This window comes from Carex rostrata, chromosome 21, assembly GCF_964058835.1.
Source record: "Carex rostrata chromosome 21, lpCarRost1.2, whole genome shotgun sequence".
In the NCBI taxonomy this organism is placed as follows: domain Eukaryota; kingdom Viridiplantae; phylum Streptophyta; class Magnoliopsida; order Poales; family Cyperaceae; genus Carex; species Carex rostrata.
The window spans coordinates 4,753,595-4,776,437 of record NC_135938.1 but is presented as its reverse complement, the minus strand read 5'-3'; the positions used below and the strand labels follow the sequence as shown (position 1 = coordinate 4,776,437).

Below are 22,843 nucleotides of genomic sequence, written 5' to 3'. Positions count from 1 at the left end.
TTTGCATATGAAAAATTCTATTCACAAGGATCTCCACATGAATTTACTTGAGAACCAAAAGAAAAATAAACAATAACTACAACTACATTGAAAGAATTCTATAGTTTCCCCCCACAAAAAAAAAGGCAAAATAAGAAAGGGAATTGAAGAGTCAGTCAGTCCCTTTCTTCCAGTGAATGAATCGAAGCACTAGTAGTACTAGACACACTTCTCTGGCCATCACCAATAAGGGCCAGAGCTGTCTCGAGATTCACAACCACATCGGCAATTGTTGGTCGTTCTCTCCCTTCAAGTCTCACACACTGTATTGCCACGTTTGCGATCAACTCCAGCGCCTCGGCCTCTTGTGATGATGCAGGCACAACTCTACTATCCACAATGGACCCTACCTCACCAACCTGAATTCTCGGCACTGCATAATCCACCACACTTAGTGGCTCCCCATCACCTCCTTCAACTTTATATATAGCCCGTTTACCAGTTAGAACCTCTAGCATTACCACCCCAAACCCATACACATCACTCCTGACTGTCACCTGATTTGTGCCGTAGTATTCTGGATCCATGTACCCAACTGTACCGGCAGCCTTCGTTTCAAGGTGGCCTTCCTCGGTATTGGGACCCGTTAAGGAGAGCCCGAAATCTGAAACCCGGGCAACCCAATTGGCATCCAATAAGATATTCGACGATTTGATATCTCTGTGTATGATAGGAGGGACTGCATAATTATGCAAGTATTCAATTCCCCTAGAGGCATCTAATAAAATTTTAATCCTCATCTTCCATGAGGAAATTACTGGCGAATCAAAATCGGCATTTTTCGGGTGTAAATGGTCATGAAGTGCGCCGTTTTTCATGTATTCATAAACTAGTAATCTTTCATCATTTTCTACACAGAACCCAATCAAACTAACCAAATGTTTGTGGTTGAGCCGTGAGAGGAATGCTAGCTCTGATTGGAATGCATCCTCTTTTTCTTGGAACCGTTTATTTCGTGGGTTCGAATCACCACGCTTGATCGCCACCTCCCGCCCATCTGGCAAGAGACCCCGGTAAACTGTGCCGAAGCTCCCAGCACCAATTTTCATCTCGAGAGAGAAGAATTTGGTGGCTTTCTCAAGAATTTCAAGAGGGAACTCATCCGCACCATCTTTAAAGGAGGAGGGTCCACTTCCCTGCCGCTGCAATGCACGTGACCATTGCCTGCTGAATTTGCGGGATCGTGGGGCCGAGGAAGACCGAGAGTAGAACCGGATCCTGCCAGTATTTCCACCAGAACTAGAGTGTGCAGTTGCAGTTGCAACTCCAGTGTTGCTATTTGCACGGGCAGGGGCAGGGGTGATGGTTGGCATAACTGAGTTGTGTACCTTCTTTCTTTTGCAAACTAACCACACAAAGTATGCAACTGCACATAGACCAACAAAGGTACCAACTGTACCGATTATAGCATAAACTCTCCATCCTACATGGACTTTTGACCCTGAAGGTGCGGGCGCCAATGCAGGAGATGGAGATGGTGATGCTGGAGCAAGATTTGGAGAGTCACATCGCTGGCAAATGACACCGGTACCAGCACAGAGACTCCCCGAGTCTGGGTAAGTGCCACAATTGCATTTATCATCACCCCCAGCAACACAAATTCCTGGCAAAATCTTTGGCAGAGGAAGCTTCCTAACTGATAGATTTCTGTAATCGGAGCCCCAGCACAAAACAGAATAGTTGTTGGTTGTCAATCCACATGTAAGATTACCACCCGCTACCAAGAACTCAAAAGAAGTACCATTCAAAGGGAAGTACAAGCTGGCCCCGGCTGGACCACCCCAACAGACAGCCGTGCCATTTGGCTGCTTAATTGCGCATGTATGACTTGAACCCAAAGCAAACCTAACGTATTCATATGGCGACCCGGCAGGCGCGTAAGATTCGCCAGAGCTGTTGCTCCCTCCGCAGATGACAAAACCAGAGCTGTTCAGTCCACAAATATGAGAATCGCCGGCTACAATAGTAGTCATAGAGTGGTTGGAGAAACGGGCTTGCATGTCACTGGCGACTGGGCCCCAGCAAGAAACCGTGCCGTTGGTGGGTATGGCGCACGTGAAATTGTTTCCAGAAGTGAGAGAACTGTAGTTACCAGGAACCGAAGAAGGAAACAAGTCAGCTGTTCTCCACCATCGGATTTCATTACCTGAAAGATCAACGGCCGAGACTTGGCTTTCCCCGACAGTGAGATCGGCGACCGCCGACGACCCGTTATAGACCCGCTTTATGCTCGACGAGTCGCCGTCCCAGCAGAAGAACGCCTCACCGCCTGTTTTTAAACCACAGAGGTAAGCGTCACCAGCCGATACGGAATCGAAGGATATAGTAGAAAGAATCTGGTACGGTGAGGTTGATACGGAATCCGATATGTTGGTACAGTACACGGCTCGAGGGAGCGAATTGGCGGAGATGCCGCATACCGTACCGGTTCCGAAGCTGATGGCTAAAGTACCAGCGGACCCCACAGCGTCGGAGGAGAAGAAGAGGAGCGCTACCACGGTTAGTACCGTGAAGAATTCGAGTTCGAACCTCATTGCAAGAATGAAGTCAAGATTGGGGTTACTGTGGGGTGCTTCTTCATTGGGAGAGAACTGGAGAAGAGAGGAGGGAATGAGAAAATGGGGTTTAAGTTAACAAACAAAATTGGAAGAAAGAGAGGGGGAGTGAGAAAATGAGGTTTAAGTTAACAAACAAAATTGGAAGAAAGAAAGAGAATATAGGAAGGATCGCAAACCGCGTCTCTCCCAAGTCCAAAGTAGCTTCCCAGGAGGAGGAAAAAGGTGATGAATGGGCGACACGTGTGAAATCGGACGGTAGAATTGGTAGTTGGAAGTGGGGTCCATTAAGTCAGTGAGTGGAGATCATATAGAATTAGTCCAATGTTATTATATCAGGCATTTTAAACGACTTTCTTTAGTTTTTCTTGAGCGTTCTTGACGCATAACTGCTTGGACCCGTTGTTCTTCCACGCGCATGGACCGGGCATGTAAAGATTTGTGTCCCCACTTAAGAAGGAATTAAAAAAAGAAATGGTTGGTCATATAATTTGGGAATAACACTTATTAAGGCCTTAGCTAAAATTATAGGCAAGCACCTCGTTTGGTAGCCTAACACAGTATGAATCATTTTTTTTCAAAGTATTTCATTAGTTACTCACTTACTCTTACTCTGTACATCATTGATAGAGAACACGTGATGCATTGGCATTTGGGGCTTTGGGCTCACAACAAACTCACCGGAAGTGTGGTGAGTCTTAAATTAATTTGAGGTTAATTTATAAGATTTAAAATTTTCATCTATGTCATATTATTAACATTTTTATCCATTATTTTCTCTTTTTATTTATTATGATCAGAGGGCCATATTTATAAAAAAAATATTTGTTTATTTATAGAAATTTTCATATAATTAATCGTGTTATGTTTTATTATAAGATTTTAGATTTAAACTTTTAATTATGTAGGTTCCAACAATACTTAATTGTAAATTATAATTTTAAGAAAATATTATAATACAATTTAATTATTTTAAAATATATTTTTTCCGGAGTGAATGACAATTCTAATTGAACTTTTTATACAACCAAATTCTTACATTTGAATATTCAATTTCAACGTTCAACAAAACTATAGCAGTTTTCTTTATTCTTTGCTGAGGTGGATTATCTGGACTCTTTCTAGAACTAAGATGGGTCGGAATTTTCCTGTTCTCTTTCGCTTCTCTCCAGTTTTACTTGAAATGGAATCATATATAATCTATGTAATTTCTACTATAGATTATTTTAGTTAGATAGATTTTCTTGTGTTTTGTCGCAATATGATGAATTTGATATGTTCGTTGCAATTAATTCTAACTATGAATTGTCAACAAAGTTTGACAGCATTATTTGGCAAAGAACAACTTTGGCATAGACAAAGAAGAGAGCAAAAAAATAATACATTGATTAATATCCGTACAAAAAAATTGGTTTTAAAATTTTTGACTTCTCGTAAGCAGAAGATATTGTTCTCTGTTACTGAATAAAAGACTAATTCTTGCTGTAAAAAAATTAATATGCTTAATTAAAACATTGCTCATACTAATCACAGTAAGGAAGGACAATCTCACCAAAAAATATATATATATTGGTTCTTTGGATGATTTCTTTTTTCTTTTGCTACATTCATTTTTAAGTTTTGCTCTAATTTGTTGTAGTTTTTTTAAGTTATCAAATTCAGCATGATATTTTTTTATTATGAAAGATAGTTGTTCCTGATTTTTTTTTCTCTTTGAATTTTTTAACAGTTCCATCTTTATCAAATTGTCATTTTTCTTACTGCTGATTATATGAGCATGATGTAAAGATTTATAATATTTCAGAAAATAATTAAAAATTATAATGCTCCTAAAAAATCATTTCAGCAATGTTTTATTAAATTATACATGTACTTCACATTAATTTTTAACTTTTTTCATAATGTCTTTTTCATCTGTTTATAGTAATAAATGTCATAATTTTTTTTCGCAAAAGTGTGTTGTAATAAATGTCATTCTTGGCCAATAAAAAAACATTCACAATACAAAATCGTCACTATTCTATATTCATAATCAAACAATATATATATGTAAAAAAAACATAATATACTTAATAATATATCAAAAAATAAGAAAAACCAAGAACGCATTAGGCCATATGATTATGTCTATCACATATATATATCTTTGACTAAATTTTGGTGTTCATCTCTTAATAGTAATTTGTTACATTGTTTACATCTAATTTTGCTTTTCAATACTACTTCTTTGCCTTGTCAGACTTTAATAATTAAAAGAACATATATGGATCCTTCTTGAACAGAGGAAGAGGATGGGGAAGGGACAGGGGTGGTACCAGCTATTTTGGAATAAGAAGATGGAATCTATATGTTTGGTACCGAGTTCCTACTAGCTCTAGAATAGACTGAGTGTTTTTCTGTGTTGATTTGCCTTGTTTTGTAGTATATATATATGTTGTATTTTTAGTTCATCTTGATGTTGGGATGCTACTACTTGTTTGTTATGTGATTTTTATATGCTATTACATTCTCCAAATTAATTTGGAGATTGAAATGGTCAAATTCTATTAGTTTCAATGAAAATTGATGGGTTTCCCCAATATTTCAAAAAAAAATAAAATATATCACTTACAAGACCACTTGTCTCAAATTTGACTAAAATGGAGGGGATTCAAGTGTTTCATTTTGGGAATCAAATCCTTACATCAATTTGGGTCATCACTTTTAAAAAGGGCAAAAAAATATGTAGAAAGAGACGGCGGAAAAGTAGAAAGACTAGAAAACAATAGCAGCCAGTAGCCATGACTGGTATACAATACTATTTCTCAGTTTTCAAGTGGCCTTTTTACTTGTCTAGGTTTGACCAGGTCAACTCTTCCATTTTCCAACTTAAATCCTGGTAAAAACCAGGATTCTATATATATATGACTGGTAAAAACCAGGATTCTATGACCCAAATTTGTTTGTTATATATCGCATTGTCAACTTTCATGGTCAGATCTTATTATTCTATATCCTTTCTTACAAGTTCATTGTTATGTTGGAAAAAGTCAAAAAAAAAGTTACTTGTTATGTACCATGTTTTTATTTATTTATGAATGTTATGTACCGTGATACTGAAGCATGAAAGACCTAGGTCAAGAGGACTATTCATTGAAATGTGACATGATTAACTTTGTATTTATGTTCCACGCAAATTTTAATACAGAATTATGACCCGTTCAACCAAGTTTGTTCTTCATGCATGTCAACAACAAGAAGTAATAATAATAATAATAATAATGTGGAACTTATTAAATTATTCCATATCAATCCATCAAAATATATATATTCCCTGCCTACGTCTCTTAAATGAAAATGTTACTTTCTAATTAACTAGCTATCATACTTTAATTGGTATATCAACGGTCTCCTTGACTGACTGTCTACCTTGTAATTATTTGTTAAAGATGTACAAAGCAATGGAGCAATCATGCATATAGGTACATTCAATTCTTGACAAACACATTTGTAATTTTGAATGTACTTTCTTTTTTGTAATACAGTAGAGGTGGGACCAGCTGGCACTATTGCATAAAAACAAAAGAATAACAAACCTCGAAATTAAATTTTATAAAGAAAATTGTACCACTAATCTAGCTACTATATATATATTTTTTTTTTTTGTGCATATAGAGAGGTCAATATTACCTACTCTGACAGCCTACCAAAGTATATATTATCTTCTAAATGACAAGACAGAATAAAACAACTGATCATACCCTGTTAGTACCAGTATCCATCCACAGCAGTATTTAGCAATAGACAACAGAGAAAAGCACTCAATGTGCTTAAGTGACACAACATATTTTAATTTGTTGGAAGAAATTAAGCGTCCTCCCGTACTCTCGTTCTTGCCGTCGTCTCAGTTACTCCTTGTACCGTTTCGGTACCAAGCTGAGCTGGATGTTTACACAATGTATACAATAACCCTCAAAAGGTGAAGCAACTATAAGTAACAACCCATCTTTAAAGTAAAATGGTGCAAGTAACAACCCATCCAGTATTAGCATATATGCGATGAACAAATAAATGGTCTACGTACAGCTTACGGGCATTCAAAGTAATATAATAAATAACAAATAACAAATAACAAATAACAAATAACAAATAACAAATAACAAATAAATGGTCTACAATTAGAATATTATAACAAAACAAGCTATTAGCATCAATCTCCCGTCTTTAATTTCTAGCTAATCACAAATAATTAACACGTTCTCTAAATAATCATAAAAGAGTTTTCTAAATAATTAACACCTTTTCACAAGCTATAACCATTAGTGACAAAGAACGAAGATTAAATATATTTACTGTTTATCTCGAACTAATTTAATTTATAAACACCAAAATTTAACTTATTTTATGTCTTTCAGGTAATTAAAAGGCATGAAAAACCAATATATAGAGAAGAGCAACATGTCTGGAAAAGTGACCCAGAAAGTTCCTGTACTGACAGCCACTAATCGCAGAAATTAATTCATGCACAGTACTACAGTAGCATTTTGTCGATGTATTCGAGAGCCCAAACAGTAGCAAAAGTTTCTGAGCTGTAGGCCCCATGGCCCATACTGTCGGTAAGATCCACAGGCCACATCTCCTGCGTTGTAAGTTTTTGAGCTTTTCTTTTAAGTACATACAAAATCGACTTGTTTTTGTTTAATTAAATAAATGCCCATAGGCTCTCCACTCTCCAGTCAAGCACCTGTGAAGGTATCTATCAATCGAACAGATAGGCAATATATGTGTTCAATACGAGTGATATAACGGTATCTTCTATGTCTCCATGCAATAAGGATCCCTCCTCTTGTGTGTTGTGCCTTTAAAATGATTGCTTCCTCTAATCTTCTCCCACAAATTTCCTTCTTCATGATCGACATCATTGATTTCATCCAATTTTGTCTCTTGTAAACAGATTATGTCCAGTTTTTCAAAGAAGAAAGTTTGCCTAACCGCAAGTCTCTTGTCTCTTTCGTTCAATCCTCTCACATTCCAACTTATGATTTTTATGTTTGTTCTATATTCCATGAGTTAAAATGGTCATTCATCCATTAAAAAATTCCTTGAAGACAGAAGTTTATTCCCTATTGTTTCAAATAGCCAGAATTCCCTTGACCTTCATCTCTAGGTCTTTCGTCATTTCAACCCAAGCCGCAAGAACAACCGCCTCAGCATGATTAAAAGACAGCGGGTCATGTGTCTTGTATTTTGGTGGGTCTGGGAAACCCGGTGGTGGGCCTTCCATGAAGTCTTCATTAATTTCCCCTTCCTCAATATTATTAGGTCCAACAAAAGCCTTCATTTATCTCATGTAATTCATCAGATTTATCTAGGTCTAGGCCCAAAGTAATGTTGTTTTGGGTTTTGTCGGCTGCGACCCAATTAGTCTTCATACGAGAGATTTGAAATGATTTATCCTTAAACGCCGATTGAAATAAGACGAGGGATCGGATGACATTATTTTTTGGTGACATCGGATGACATCGTGCATTTTTAAAGTTTTCAAAGTTCAAAGAGTTAATTCACATCGTTCAGCATAATGAATTAAAATGTGCTTATAGATTCAAAGAGTCGCTATATTCAGACCATTGAATTTTTGTACTTATCTTAATAAATAGTAAAAAAATTCAGAAAAATGTCAAAATTTGATCTGCGAACACATTTTAATATATCCATCAAGTTGAACAGTTTGAATCGATTATTTGGGCTTTGAAAATGCACGGTGTCATCCGATGTCACCAAAAAACGGTGTCATCCGATCTCTCTTGAAATAATTGCACTATCGGAAACCCTTTGAAATTCTTGACAGTAGCTGTCAAGGGTACATATATCATAAATTAATTACATCTCAGTCCCTGAGTTGGACCGTTTCAACAAAATTTAAATCACAGCGCCCCTTGTAAAAATTTCCCTCCCAAAACATCTTTTTTTTTTTAAACAGGCAGAGGCTGTCTTGTGTCCCTCCCAAAAACATCTGCCCTCGCCCTTTTGTCCCTGAACACGACTTCGTTCCAGTGATTGCTTGGATTAGTGTGATTTGTTCCTGATGCAAATTAACAGGTATTATGTCACTTTTTTTTGCATAATTGACCTTTAATCCAGACATCTTAGAGAAGAGTCTTAGCAACAACATGAATCTGTTATTAACCTTGTTCTGCGTATGTGGCTCCTTGAGAAAGGTTGAATAGATCTTGGACAAAAAAAAAAATGGTTTTCTAGCAAATGGATTTATGTCTCCTAAGTCCATACTAGCATGTCGCCCTTTTAATTACATAGACTTAGAATCACTCAACTACCGGAAATAGCAACCAATAGGGCACGGTAAAGAGCCCCGTGGCTGACCCCTTTCCTTCCCCTACCCGAGTTGCGACCAAAAATGGATGTCGAGCGTTGTATTGGAGGACGTAATCTCACGATCGTACCAAGTTTGTTGTTACATATGAAGTATTGTAAATTTTATTTGCTAATTTTTTTTTTTTTTTTTGACAATGACTACTCCATACTAGCATATAATTGAATGCTAAAACGTCTTTTAAATTGACTTAAATTTGATACACACCTTATCTAAATAATTAAGAACAAACTATAATTTTATTTTCTTAATTTGAGTAATATTTTTCATCCTTTTCAAATATGTACCATACAGTTGGATTTACGCTAGCTAGAATCCTCTTTCTCATAACATTTACCAATTCACATGCAATTTGAAATATATCAAATAATTATTAGTTAAAATTGTTAGAAATGTACTATAGGCCAGAATATTATGGCCCATATTAATAGTTAATATGGATCAACTTTTATTGGGCTGGGCCCAAACTTCTGCTCTCATCTGATCTGATCAGATCAAGATAAGTGTTTCTGTAGAGGCTCCACGAATTGGTGCAAATGAACAGGCTTAACGAACTGGTGCGATATGTTATAAATATACAATAGCAGTTTAGTTTTTCGGATGCCATTATGTTCATTTCTATTCAGAAAACGAGAGAGAAAAAGAGAGGCGTGACTGCTGGACTGTTGCGTGAATCTGACACGAGTAGAAAAAGGAGAAGAAGGAAAGGAGAAGAAGGCTACTGCTAGACTAAACTTGAAGTTTCCGCTGCGCTGTGCGTCTAGTGGTAAACTCTATTTAATCCTAGAATTAATTTTATACATGGATTCTGGTTTTGGGTAGTGAACAAACTGATGAACTGAATCGAATTGTTGCACTATAACCTACCCGAAATCCCTTCAGTGGTATCAGAGCCACTTGTGTAGAATTAATTCTGAATTATTGATTGTTAATTAGATTAATGTCTGGATTTAATCAATTGGAATTGATTAAAATCATACGAAATAACATGGCAGTTTTTATGTGGGTTATGGAATAAGTAAATAATCATATCAATTGAATTGTTCTGACAGAATTGAATCAGTTGGATTGGTTCGAATTTTAGGTTATTAGATTAATCTAAAAATTATGTTTTATGGAAACCGAATCAGTTAAACTGGTTCTGTTATATGATTGATTTATGAATCTGAAGATAAATTGTTTAAGTAATATATACTGTATTACAGACCAAAAGAATTGGATTCTATGTTATATACGGGTTAAGGAAACCCCCTCGTATATATTGTTTTATACATGAGCCCATATTTAGAATTGGATTCTATGTCTAACTTTGTTTTGCAGTTATGGAATATGTGAATAGTATGATTCCGTTGCCTTGTGTGTTTATGTTGTAATGAATGAATGAATGATGTGTGTAAATGCGGCCTAAGGTGCCCCGTGAATTAATTTATTTATATAATTAAAAGTGACTTGCATGTCACTTATTATGTATCATTTATGTGGTCTACGAACCGTTAAGATTAGGACATGCATGTATTTTCTTTATTGCTAGCTATTAGAATAGTTATTTGGGTAGAATAAAGAAGATTACATAAATGATGGATGGTGACTATTGTCAAGTGGAGTCTTGCAATGGAGAGTATCATGCCATGGATCATACTATTCCACTCATAAAATGGGCTCATGTTATTAATTTAATTGTTTATTACTTAGAATGTTTTCAAAATAAACAACAAAGTCCCTTAAAGAAAAATTAAGTTTCATGCCTTTCCAAAATCTCTAACCTATCAAGGTTTCGATCACTAATTGATGGGCTTGCCAAAGCAAGGTATCATTAGTTATCTTAATAAGGTAGGATATAAGTGTTGGATACTTATATATGGAGAATTGGTTTCACTTAACTAGGCTATAAAAACGTTTTTGGGCCTTGATGCATAGGTTTGAGGAGCCGGGACATGGAATGTCACCTCAAACAACCAAGAGTTATATTAGATGTAATTAGCATGGGTGTGCTTACCTAAATAACTAAATTCAAGCAATGATGCCAAAGCTCACTTGAATTTGGTGAAATATGGATCTTGGTCCGCTATGTGGTTTTATGTGGGACATCATATTTAAAACACAGTGGGAGTAAAACTTTTTATTAAAAGGTTTTTCTAAAGACATAAAACTTAAGTCTAAATTTCTACATATTTATTTTGTTGTAGATAATGGCAAATACATTCACTTTTACGTTGCGATCTGCTATTGAAAAAGATAGTGCAAAACTCACTGCTCAAAACTTTTTAGACTGGTATAGAAACTTACGCATTATTCTCAAGCAAGAGAAAAAAGAATACGTTCTAGAGAAACCCGTTCCTCAAAAACCAAAGGCTGATACAGAAGGTAAAATTACTGTCGCAGAATAAGCAGTTTATGATAAGCATGTGAATGATAACCTTGATGTTACTTGTCTCATGCTCACGATAATGAATTCTGAGTTTCAGAAGCAGCTTGAGAAATTGAGTGCTTATGACATAATTGTGCAGCTTCGTGAACTTTTTCAAGTTCAAGCTCGCACTGAGAGATATGAGACATCAAAGGCATTATATCAATGCAAACTGGCAGAAGGAAGCCCGGTTAGTCCTCATGTACTCAAGATGATGGGGTACATTGAGAATCTGAACCGTTTGAGCTATCCCCTCAGTAAAGAGTTGGTTACTGACATTATTCTCCAATCCTTGCCCTCAAGTTACCATCAATTCATTCTGAATTTTAACATGAATGGGCTGGAGAAGTCAATGACAGAATTGCATGAAATACTAAAGACAGCCGAACAAAACCTGAGAAAACCTAATGATGTCCTGTTGGTTAAGAAGGAAACGAACTTCAAAAAGAAAGGCAAAGGCAAAGGCAAAGGCAAATGCAAAGACAAAGTTTAGGGTGGGACCTTGAACAAAGGAAAGTCTGTAGCCAGTGCCGTCGAGTCGCAGTGCTTCTATTGCAATGAGATCGGTCATTGGAAGAGAGACTGCAAGAAGTTCAAGGAAGATAACAAGAAGAGAAGTGGGACTTCCGCTTCAGGTATTTTTGTTATAGAAATTAACATTTATACTTATCAAACTGATTCATGGGTATTAGATACCGGTTCAGGAGCTCATATTTGTTCAAATATGCAGGTTCTCGCAAAGAGTAGAATGTTAAAAAAAGGAGAGGTACAACTACGTGTCGGCAATGGAGCACGAGTTGCTGCTTTGACCATAGGCATTGTATCATTGGCTCTACCTTCCGGGATGATCTTAGAATTAAATAATTGCTATTATGTACCTGCTATAAGTAGAAACATTATCTCTATTTCATGTTTGGATATGTTTGGATTTGAATTTAAATTTAAGAACAGTGATTGTTGCTTTTATTTAAATGATATGTATTATGGAAAAGCTTCGTTACATAATGGGCTTTATATTCTAGATCTTAATGTTCCTGTCTATAATATACAAACCAAAAGACTCAAATCAAATGATTTGAATTCCACTCTATTATGACATTGTCGTTTAGGACATATAAGTGAGAAACACATAAAGAAGCTTCATAAAAAAGGACTTCTAGATTTATTTGATTTGGAATCACTTAAAACATGCAAAGCTTGTTTGTTGGGAAAAATGACTAAACACCTTTTACTGGGTTAAATGAAAGGGCGAATGACCTATTGGTACTTACACATTCCGATGTATGTGGGCCGTTTAGTTCAGTCGCAAGAGGTGGTTTTCAGTACTTCATCACATTTACTGATGATTTTAGTAGATTTGGTTATGTCTATTTAATGAGACATAAATCAGAAGCATTTGAGAAATTCAAAGAATTTTAGAATGAAGTACAAAATCAACTTGGCAAGACAATTAAAGCTTTTCAGTCAAATCGAGGAGGCAAATATTTGAGTCACACACACCCTGGAAAATCCTCAAAATTAGAAGTATGCTGCAAATAAATAGTACCCTACCAACCCCCAACTTTCATCCCCACCCACTCGAAAAACAGAAAAAGGAAAAACCATTCATGGACCTTCTAATTCACCAAAAGAATCAAGAAACATAAATTAGTGCATGAAAGATGCAACAACTACTTCTAACTGACTCTGAATATGATCCGAACGAGCAATTGAATAGAAGAGAAGGAGAGATGGAACTCTCTAAGCACAGGGAGGTGACTGAGGTGACACGCAAGGCGATAGAGAAACGCAATCAACATATTGCAGCTTTCAGGCAAGCTTCATTCGCAGAGGTGGTTGCAAGAGTTAAGGCCAGCGATCCAAACCCTATAGCACGCTCCACGAGAACAATTAATGGAGAAAAACAAACACCAAAGACGAGTAATGGAGAAAGAACCCTCACCAAGTCAGAGCTGAACCCTCAAGCTTAGAACACCAGTCAACCAGAGAAGGCAAACAGTGAAGATGGTTGGACTCTCGTGCAAAGGAGAAAGAAGCCTCAGCACAACATTGCGCGTGCACCTGAGCATCCTGATGTCTTTCTAAATAGATGCAAGGAGGAGTTACTATAGCAAGGTCGTTGCTTTAAGTGTCTTGGGAGAGGACACAGATGCCCAGTTTGCAAAAATAAGGTAAGATGCCTTAAATGCAAAGCTGAAGGACACACCTACCACAAATGCGTGCTAAGGAGGGATCATCCAAGCAATAATGAAGAAGGCAAGCCAACACATGATATAAAAGGGCAACAAACTCAACAAAAAACCACTGCCAATACCAAACCACAAAGAAATAAGCACTCTCAGCCTAAGAAAATGGAAGCTTTGGATATCTGGGAGAACATGCCGGTTATTCCCCCTCACTACATTGAGAACGGGAGGTTTGAGGAAATGAATGTGTTCCTGCCACATCGGGAGGGACTCCTGCCTCCGAACATGTTCTTAGAGAGGAGTGCATACGTGCTAGCTGGTCCAAACATACGTAATCGATCTGACCATTCCGCGAAGGCTTGCTTTGAGTATGGTGCGCCATTTCTCTTCTCATCCATCTGTTTTTGAATTATCTCAGATTGAACATCCTATAGGTGACTTCATTGCCATCTTCTCAACACAGAGGGCTCGTGACCAAGCAGTAGAACGGGGTGTGTTTCATTTAGGAAACAACATAGAGGTGCAACTCATTGAATGGTCAGTAGAGGCCGGGATGGTTTTCGACCCCACTCAGTACCTTGCACCCATCAAATTGAATGGCCTACCTTTCCAACATTGGAACGTAAGAGATATTGAAACCCTTGTTTCAGGTTTTGGAGAACTAGAGAGGATTGCACCTTTCTTCCACAACAGGAACTATCAAAACCTATGTGTCCTTGTCAACTGCTACCATCCGATTAATATACCACGCACCCTAATGACAACTGCCAACCCAAGATCGGTGTTGGTTCACATTGATCACGAAGGTTGGGTGCGCAGGCCAGCTGCGGTGCCGCCACCGCCCCCACCCCCACCTCCATTCTCGGATGACAACTTCGACCAGGACTTTGAGGATCCACCAGAGAGTAGTAGACGTAGGTCCCGCAAGATGGGGCAGCGCAACAGATATCACTCGGCAGAATCTGCCAGATCCTCTGACGGACCGGTTACTGGCTATCAGAGGGTGGGCCGGCAACACCAGCAAAACGGTGGAAAAACTGCACCACTGGACGCATCTGTTACAAATGTAACAGGAGAGAAGCACAAGTAAGAAACATAGTCAAAGACACTGACTCAAGCAGGACAAAAACAACCCAGTGGAAACTTTGGTCAGAATGACAAAAAGCATGTCTTGACCACCTCTAAAATGGAATTAACCGTTTACATGTCAAGCATGCAGTATGATATCCTTCTTTTTGGGGAGCAGGGCCACATTAATGAGCTGTACTACAAGATCATAGCAAACCCTCCTAGGATGTTGTTCCTTGTCGATTTGAAATTAATGACAACTGTTACGAGGGAAATTACTGCAGAGGAGAAGGCGTCACTTGGAGGTGTCTTTTTTGAAATCAAGACACGTGGGATGCAGGCAGACAACAAGGCAAGGGAAGAGAGCGGGCCATCTGGCTTTGACTTTTTTTTTGAAACTCCACAGGCCCAAATTGAGAAGGTGGATCAATAGGCCTGTATTGAAGAGGTTTTCCCAACAACTCATTTTGATCAAGCCCAGGAAATTAACAAAAATCAATTTGAAGATGATATATCGGATGGTGCTCCCCCAGGCTTTCCGGGCCCGCCTCAATTGGGAGAAAAGAACATAAGAAGAAGCCCAAGACTGGCTGAAAAAAATAACGGTGCTTACCTTTCTCCAGAGGATAGAGCACGTGTCGTCTCAAGACCAGATGCAGTGGCCACACCAAAGAAAAGTGGCAGGAAGCCGAAGGGGAGAGTCGCCGCTCCACAATTGGAATACCTAACCTCATACGGACCCCTGACAGAAAACCACGCAGAGGCAGTCATATCGGCAGCAGGTATTGATTACCAAGGGCCGATTCAGGCGCAAGTCACTGAGCTGGTGTCCGCCTACGCCTCGGGTCGTCAGAATAAGTTGAAATTTTATAGTTATGAAGAGTGTATCTTTAATTTCTCTCTTTTGTTTCTGCACTAGCATTAGTGGGTTTAGTGGGTCAGATTTGTTTAGAGGGTGGAGTTTCTTTGAGTTAGTAGAAAGGCTTGGTGATTGGTTACATGAGATGAGTCCATGTAGACTGATTTGTATCTTTATTTGCTTTAGTGAATTTCTCTTCATGGCTTACCTGATTGCAATCGTTTTGAGAAGAAATTGGCGATATGGATTATAAAACAAAGATAAAGTTTATAACTTGTAACGTAAGGGGTTTGAACGAGAGGTCAAAGAGAATTGCAATTCGGAAAACTTTCTTTCTAGAAAAACCAGATGTTGTCTGTCTTCAGGAAACTAAACTGAACACAATTGATGATATATTGAGGAAAGAAATATGTGGAGGAAGGTTAAGTGACTATGTCATGTTGCCGGCAAGAGGCACACGAGGGGGAATATTAATAGCATGGAGGGGGAAGTGCTTTGACAAGTTGCTGCATAACCAATCAGATTATTGCTTATCGGTTCAGCTCAAGGACACGGCAACAGAAGAGACTTTCTTATTCACAGGGGTGTATGGCCCCAATAGCATAGCTACTAGAAGAATTTTTTTTCAAGAACTAGAGGAGATTAAACCAAATGATGATGCTCTGTGGGTAGTTTGCGGTGATTTTAACATAACCATGGACGGAAGTGAGAGGAATTCATCCACACCAGGTTGGAGAGGTCCATTAGCTTTCACCAACCTCGTTTCCGAGCTCGGACTGCAAGACCTCAGACTAGAGGGTAGGCGTTTCACATGGACAAATTCTAGACAACAACCGGCAATGGCTAGACTTGACCGTTTCCTTCTCTCGTCGGAATGGTGTGCAAGATATCCCAATCCGATCCAAAGAGTGCTTCCAAGCACAAATTCTGATCATTGTTCGATATCCTATGAGGCTTCCACAAATTTCAAGAAATCTAAAATATTCAGATTCGAGAATTTTTGGTTGGGTCTGCCGAACTTCATTGACTTTGTTAAGAATGAATGGATGGCTTCACCGGTTGCCACAAGCACGCAACAGCTTCACTGTAAACTCCAGGGCTTACAAAAAAGCATTACAAAGCAACTCAAAACATGCCGTGATTTTATTGGTTGGCTAGATAGGGCACAGGAGACGCGGCATATCACACAACTGGAGCGGTACATCAAGGCAATAATCTGAACATGAGATCGCATGAAAATCATTTACTGTGATACGGAGATAAGCTTGTGTGAATAATTCAATTTCAACTCAGGCTTCAACCTTATGCCTCAACTGCTTTGAATATGCAAATATACATATAACAAGTATAGATGAACAAAAGAAACTTGTAAACAAGTAGATTCTTGTACAAAATAATTAGCAAACATACATAAATCAATTCATAATATTAATCAATTCTATCTAAAAATTCTCTGGCGTGAGAAACAACAATAAAAGTTTTAGGCCACTTCGTCAGATATGAGTCCAGCCATTTATTGTGTAAAGCTTAGTCCCTGAAAAAAAAAAAAAATTAATTGTCAATAAATTTAAACATTAGATGCAACAAGGATGCATAACTCAGATATTTGATTCACTCAGTCAAATCACCCTCTTTCAAAATTTATAACCACAAAATTCATCAAACAAAATGCTATAGGATAAGATTCTATTTATAGATAAACAGACCTATAAATATCATTTTCCAAACTTTAAAGACAAAATAGCAAGGTGGGCACCTGGATAATTGGGTCTTTGTGCATAATTTAACCATCTGTTAAGACTTAAGAATCTATCTTTTACATAGACATCACATTTGTAGCTGGCTTTATGTAAAATGTTGTTTCATTATAAATGAAATCTACAAGTAGGAATTTCAAGCTTAAATCTAGAGAAAAAAACGCATTAATAACCCAAAATTTTTCAGAATATTGGGAATGATACGTGCTAACAGCATCCATCTAGCATTTTAAATTTCACTAACCCACTTAGTCACTATGCTTCCTCCACAATTGGACTTTTTAGCAAAATGCATGTGATTGTGAGACCAATACTCTAGAATTCTTTTCCATTGCTCAAACAAATAAAATGGTCACAACAAGGACTCAACTTCTCTAAGATTCTTGCGAAAACTACATGCTAAAAAAAAAAAAAAATCAGAAAATGCATCACCGTACCAAAATTTATAAAATATGTAGATAGGTCCTAATAAAATTTATATTTGTAATAGGGCTGGTATGAAGGCCTGACAAGATGTAAGAAAGTAATTTGCATCTAAAACCCCTATAACTTTTGCTGTTATTTTAATAACATATTTTTATAAAGTTTTAATAAGATTAAAGCATTGTTTCTAGATACCAAAGTCCTAATTGAGTGAAAACCATTTTGTCAACTTCATTTCTAATTTATTTTATTGGTTTAACGTGTGACAAGGGCAATTTAGGAAATTTCTTAGTATGCATGCTTATTCTTTATGTCCGGATTTGTTCACAGCTCCTTTTTAGGTGATTTTTGTTTCTAAATTCTCTAAAGATCAATATTTAATTACTGGAGCAGTTTCACAATTTTTGGAATTTTGTACAACTCAGTTCTGGATACCAGTGGTACTGTACCAGAATTATAGAAGATTCAGAAAATTACCTAATTATCCAAGAAGTCACAACCAGAATCCATGAGTCAGTAGGTCACTAAGAGCAAGTAGCACCTGAAACATTTACAAGTTAGAAGTTACTACAATCTGAGTAAATTTGACAACAAGCCGATAATGGTTTTTCTTTGGAGTAAAAAGTTATTACTTAATCAATGTATTACTATTACTATTGAATATCAAGTTAAAGTCACTGGAAATCAAGTCATACTATTATCCTATCAAAGGGTAACCACAATTTCATGGATCTTAGCAGTATAATCCGCTTATTAGTACAATTTTACCCCAATAATTGAAATAATTAAACCAAAGCTAAACTTGAGTTACTCTCTTCAACTTAATAAATTAAGCTCAACTTTGCATCAAATTTTTTTTTTTTGAGCAAGACTTTGCATCAATTCAATGTCGGTTGTGGAATGCAATCCACTAGTCACCTTAGCCACACTCATTCCTAATAAGAGTGCAATTATTCAAGAATACCGATAGAAAATAAATTAGAATAAGTGACAACAGAAATGTCTACCAAAAGCCATTTTTAGGTCGTTCAATTGACAACAAGGACTGATGTCACACTACATCTGATTTAAAGCCAAACAAAAAGAAACTTTCTCGCAAAAATTAAACTCTTCTTCACAGGTTCACTAAAATTAACTTAACATAACAAAAATTAAACTCTTAACTAAGACCCACAATCTGTTAAAGGCGTTAACCCATCTAAGAGAGAACGAGGGAGTGCAAGGAAGGGGACGCTTACCAAGAACTGCGAGGAGCAGGGAAGGGTCGTCTGGGAGAAAGGAGAGGTGCGCCTCTAGGATGAGCAGAGGGACTGGAGATTGGAACGACAGTATGAGAGAGTCGGTGAAGAGAGACGGAGTGGCAAAGAGGCGGAGTGGCAGAGAGAGGTCGCGAAGAGAGGGTGAAAGATCGATGAAGAGGATTGAGACAATGACGGAGGGAACGGGAAGAGGGGGTGAATCCCGTTCACTGACGTGTAAAGGAGGATTTCAGCCAAATTGGGAACGGGATGTTAGGAGATTCGGATAATCGATGCTGAAAACTTTGATCAGCAATCGAATAAGCTGTAACTTCGGGATTATTGGTCTCATAATAATTTGCGAAGTAAATAAAATTACGATATAATCCCGACCGACTATCAGTCGGTACAGCGAGAGAGTTGCATGCCCCTAAAAAAATACTCAAATTTCCAACCTCGAACACCCGTTGCCACGTTGTCGGGTGATCCGATGACGGGCGGCATGTAAAAACTTTCACCCGGCCCGTAGAACTTTTTTTTATTTCCGAATAGTTGTTCTCTCGTAACCATAATAAACGATCCGGCATCTTCTCCGTTTAAAAGGTAATGAGAAATATTAAAGTTTGTTTCCTAATATTATGAATTTTTATATTATCATGAATAATATTTTTTTTTTAGTTTTCACCAATATCTCAGAAAAATAAATTTGTACAAACATTTTATATGTAAAATATATATACCAAAACAAATAACACCAACTTAAAATTGAACTTCTAATGAATTTTTTCTATATATATTAGTTGAAGTTTCACATAAAATTAAAATATTTTCACCAATAGTAAATCATATCATTTAAATGACACGAGCATGCATATTGAAAGAGTGTTAGCACCTAACAAATGACTATGTGCAAAATATTTTTTCATTCTTTAAATTCACTTTTAAAAATCTCTTGCATACAATATGAAACCAAACAAGCTAGCACGCATGCAATGCCCACACCTAACATGTGATCCCATACAAAATAGAGGAGGGTTCAAATGCCTCCATGTTTTTGTGCCTCCATCTCTTTCCATCATTTTCAAAGTTCAAATAGTCGATCCAAACCGCTCAACCTAACCTCCATACTAAAATATGTTTGGAGACCAAATTTTATATTTTTAAGAATTTTTTTACTATTTTTTTAGATAGGTACAAAAATACTGTTTTTAGATGGTTCAGATTTACTGATTTTGTACCTATCTAAAAAAATAGTAAAAAAATTCCTAAAAATATAAAATTTGGTCTCCAAACATATTTTAGTATGGAGGTTAGGTTGAGCGGTTCGGATCGACTGTATGAACTTCGAAAATGATGGAGAGAGATGGAGGCATGGTGGAGGCACAAAAACATGGAGGCATTTGAACCCTCCTCTACAAAATATTAATCACTATTTTGATTCACATTTCATTATCATCTTCCATGCTCAATAAAAATTAATTTCTAAGACTAATTTTGTCTTATAAGAAATAAATTAACTGAGAAGATATAAAATGTTTGTGAATATGTTAAAAAAACAATATATATAAAACCTATTTATATATAAAAAACAATATATATAAAATGTTTGTGAATATGTTAATTTCATGAGCTGTTGAACATTGATTTCATGGTCTCTATTTCCTTTGAAGTTTTTTTGTAAAGCCTATTTATGTAAAGTAAGAATGTTTATATGAGATTATTAGTTATAGCCAAACTGTTTGGAAGAAATTAAAGATAAATAAATATTTGAAAAAACTAGAGTTATTATGTGTAGCTTAATACCTTCCAGCTGACTGCTCGTATAATTAGAAAAAGAGTAAAAGATTTTTCATTTATCTCTTCTGACAAAATAGGTTCTTTCTTAGATATAACCCTGAAAAAAGATTAATTAAATCCAACAGTTAAACTTGCAAACCATTGAAGCAAACCAAATAATTACAGATCAAATAATTAAGGGGACATTAGTTACTTCAATCAGAACTGCATGTAAAAGAATAACTAGAAGCAAACTTGAGAAGGTATCTGATTCTGACTGATGTTTGTACCTTCGGCAATATCATGAACAATTGCAATCTTGATACACCTATTCAACGCAAGATGAGATAATAAAACCAAATATCAGATGGTACAATAAAAAGTTGACAGGTACCCTCCACAAGGTGTAATTATGTGCAAATTTAGCTTTTATAAGCCTATCAGACACTCAATTGTGCAACTTAACTCAGTTTACTAAACTCTTAACCATACAAACAACCCACCCACCAAAAGGTACATGTGATCAGCAATAGACTCGGGACCCTTAATTCCCTGATTAATCCATCCTTTCCTGTTTGTTGTCTGGAAATTATAATATAGAGAATAATTCCTCGAATAGAACAAGGGAAAAGAGAGAGAAGATACCAGTGTCGTCGGTTCACGGCGTGCGGTCCGGGTGAGTCGCTGGTGGTGCTGGTCGCGAATCTAGAAGGCAGCGCGGAGAAGAAGCCAGGGGCTGGTCGTCGGGTCACGGGTCGTGAGAGAAGAAGGCGTGCTCGTGCTGGTCGCGGAGAGAGAGATCGGGAGGAGACTGGTGAGGCGAGAGAGAGAGATCGGAGGAGACTGGTGAGGCGAGAGAGAGATCAGGAGGGTTTTGATCGGGCGGAGAGGGTTTTGATCGGCGCGCGCATTTCCGAATTTTCGTAGCCGCGTTTTTATCCCAAAAGGAGAGGGTTCTGGTGCCGGTCGCTGATACAGTTGGTCGCCGAAATTTGAGTAAAAAACTTTATTTTTGAAAAAAAATTTAGCATCAGCGATCGGCACACCACTGGTCGCTGAAGTTCTGTTTTGCTGTAGTGACTATATGCTCAATGAAATTAAAATTTTAAGACTACTCATGCATTACAAAACACATATTAACTGAGGGGATGTGAAATATTTATAAAAATGTTAAAATGATAGAACAAAAGGGATTGAGAAATAAGTTAGATTATATAAGCCCATCACACAAAAAAGGCCACAGTACATCGCACGAGTTAGAAAAGATATTTGAAGTAGAGGACGAAGATGTTTCATTAACTTAATAAAAAAGTACAATTACTATAAATAATTAATCATAGTAGTTATATATTTACCGAAATGAAAGCAGAAAACTAAGCAAGCCAAAATATATTGATTAAAGAAAAATAAAAATGAACATGTATTACATCAATAAATAACCCAATCCGACTAAACAAAACCGTCGGCATGATATGGTGATCTACAGATCACCACCTTCAGAAAATCACACACTGTTGAGGACCTCCTGCGCTTGTATACAATCTACTTAATGAAATCATTTGCCGGGTTAAGGGGTTGCTCAATGTGAAGTTCCTATGAGGTTCTAAGCCAGATACCAACCATCCCTCCCCACCCCCTATAACAGTACCATTGAGGGATGGTACTGTTATCCAGTAGCTCTTCTCACTACATAGCTCATAGAATCTGAAACCGTTACCTTGTGTGTCAGCACCAAACAGGGCAGGTGGCATGTGATAAGGGGTCATCATAAAATGTGGGATTTGTACCTCAAGTGCGGCTATGATATTTGATCAGCTTCTTACTATCCATTGACATTGTTTCTTCGAAAACACATCGATCTTGTCGAGTATTAGTTGAACTGCATCGTCTGGAATGTCGTTCGAATAAACCATTGTACTGATTAGCTAGTGGTCTAACTGGTGATCTCTAAAGAATTGACCAAGAACTGACCGTCTCCTCTAAAGAAAGAACCAAGAAATGAACAATCACGAGTAAAGAAATAAAAGTGATAATTAGTTCAAACAAGTAGAGAAGGATTCTCTCCATAGATATAATAAGGCAGTAAAATTAAAGAGAAAGAAGTAGAGAAGCATTTGGTGATATAATTATATACATAGGCATTACTGGATACATTCGTCCGTAAA

The 22,843-nt window shown here is 37.1% G+C and overlaps 2 protein-coding genes across 2 annotated transcripts; one reads left to right on the top strand and one right to left on the bottom strand.

The window, feature by feature from the left end:
- On the bottom strand, positions 1-2,852 carry CCR3 (CRINKLY4 related 3). The gene has a single exon (XM_078322868.1). The coding sequence runs from the start codon at positions 2,571-2,573 to the stop codon at positions 156-158; it is 2,418 nt and encodes an 805-aa protein (XP_078178994.1). The 5' UTR covers positions 2,574-2,852; the 3' UTR covers positions 1-155.
- Positions 2,853-11,411: 8,559 nt separating this feature from the next.
- Positions 11,412-11,864, top strand: LOC144573663 (uncharacterized). Its single transcript, XM_078323437.1, has one exon. It carries the CDS (start codon positions 11,412-11,414, stop codon positions 11,862-11,864), a length of 453 nt encoding a protein of 150 aa, XP_078179563.1.
- The last annotated feature ends 10,979 nt before the right edge of the window (positions 11,865-22,843 follow it).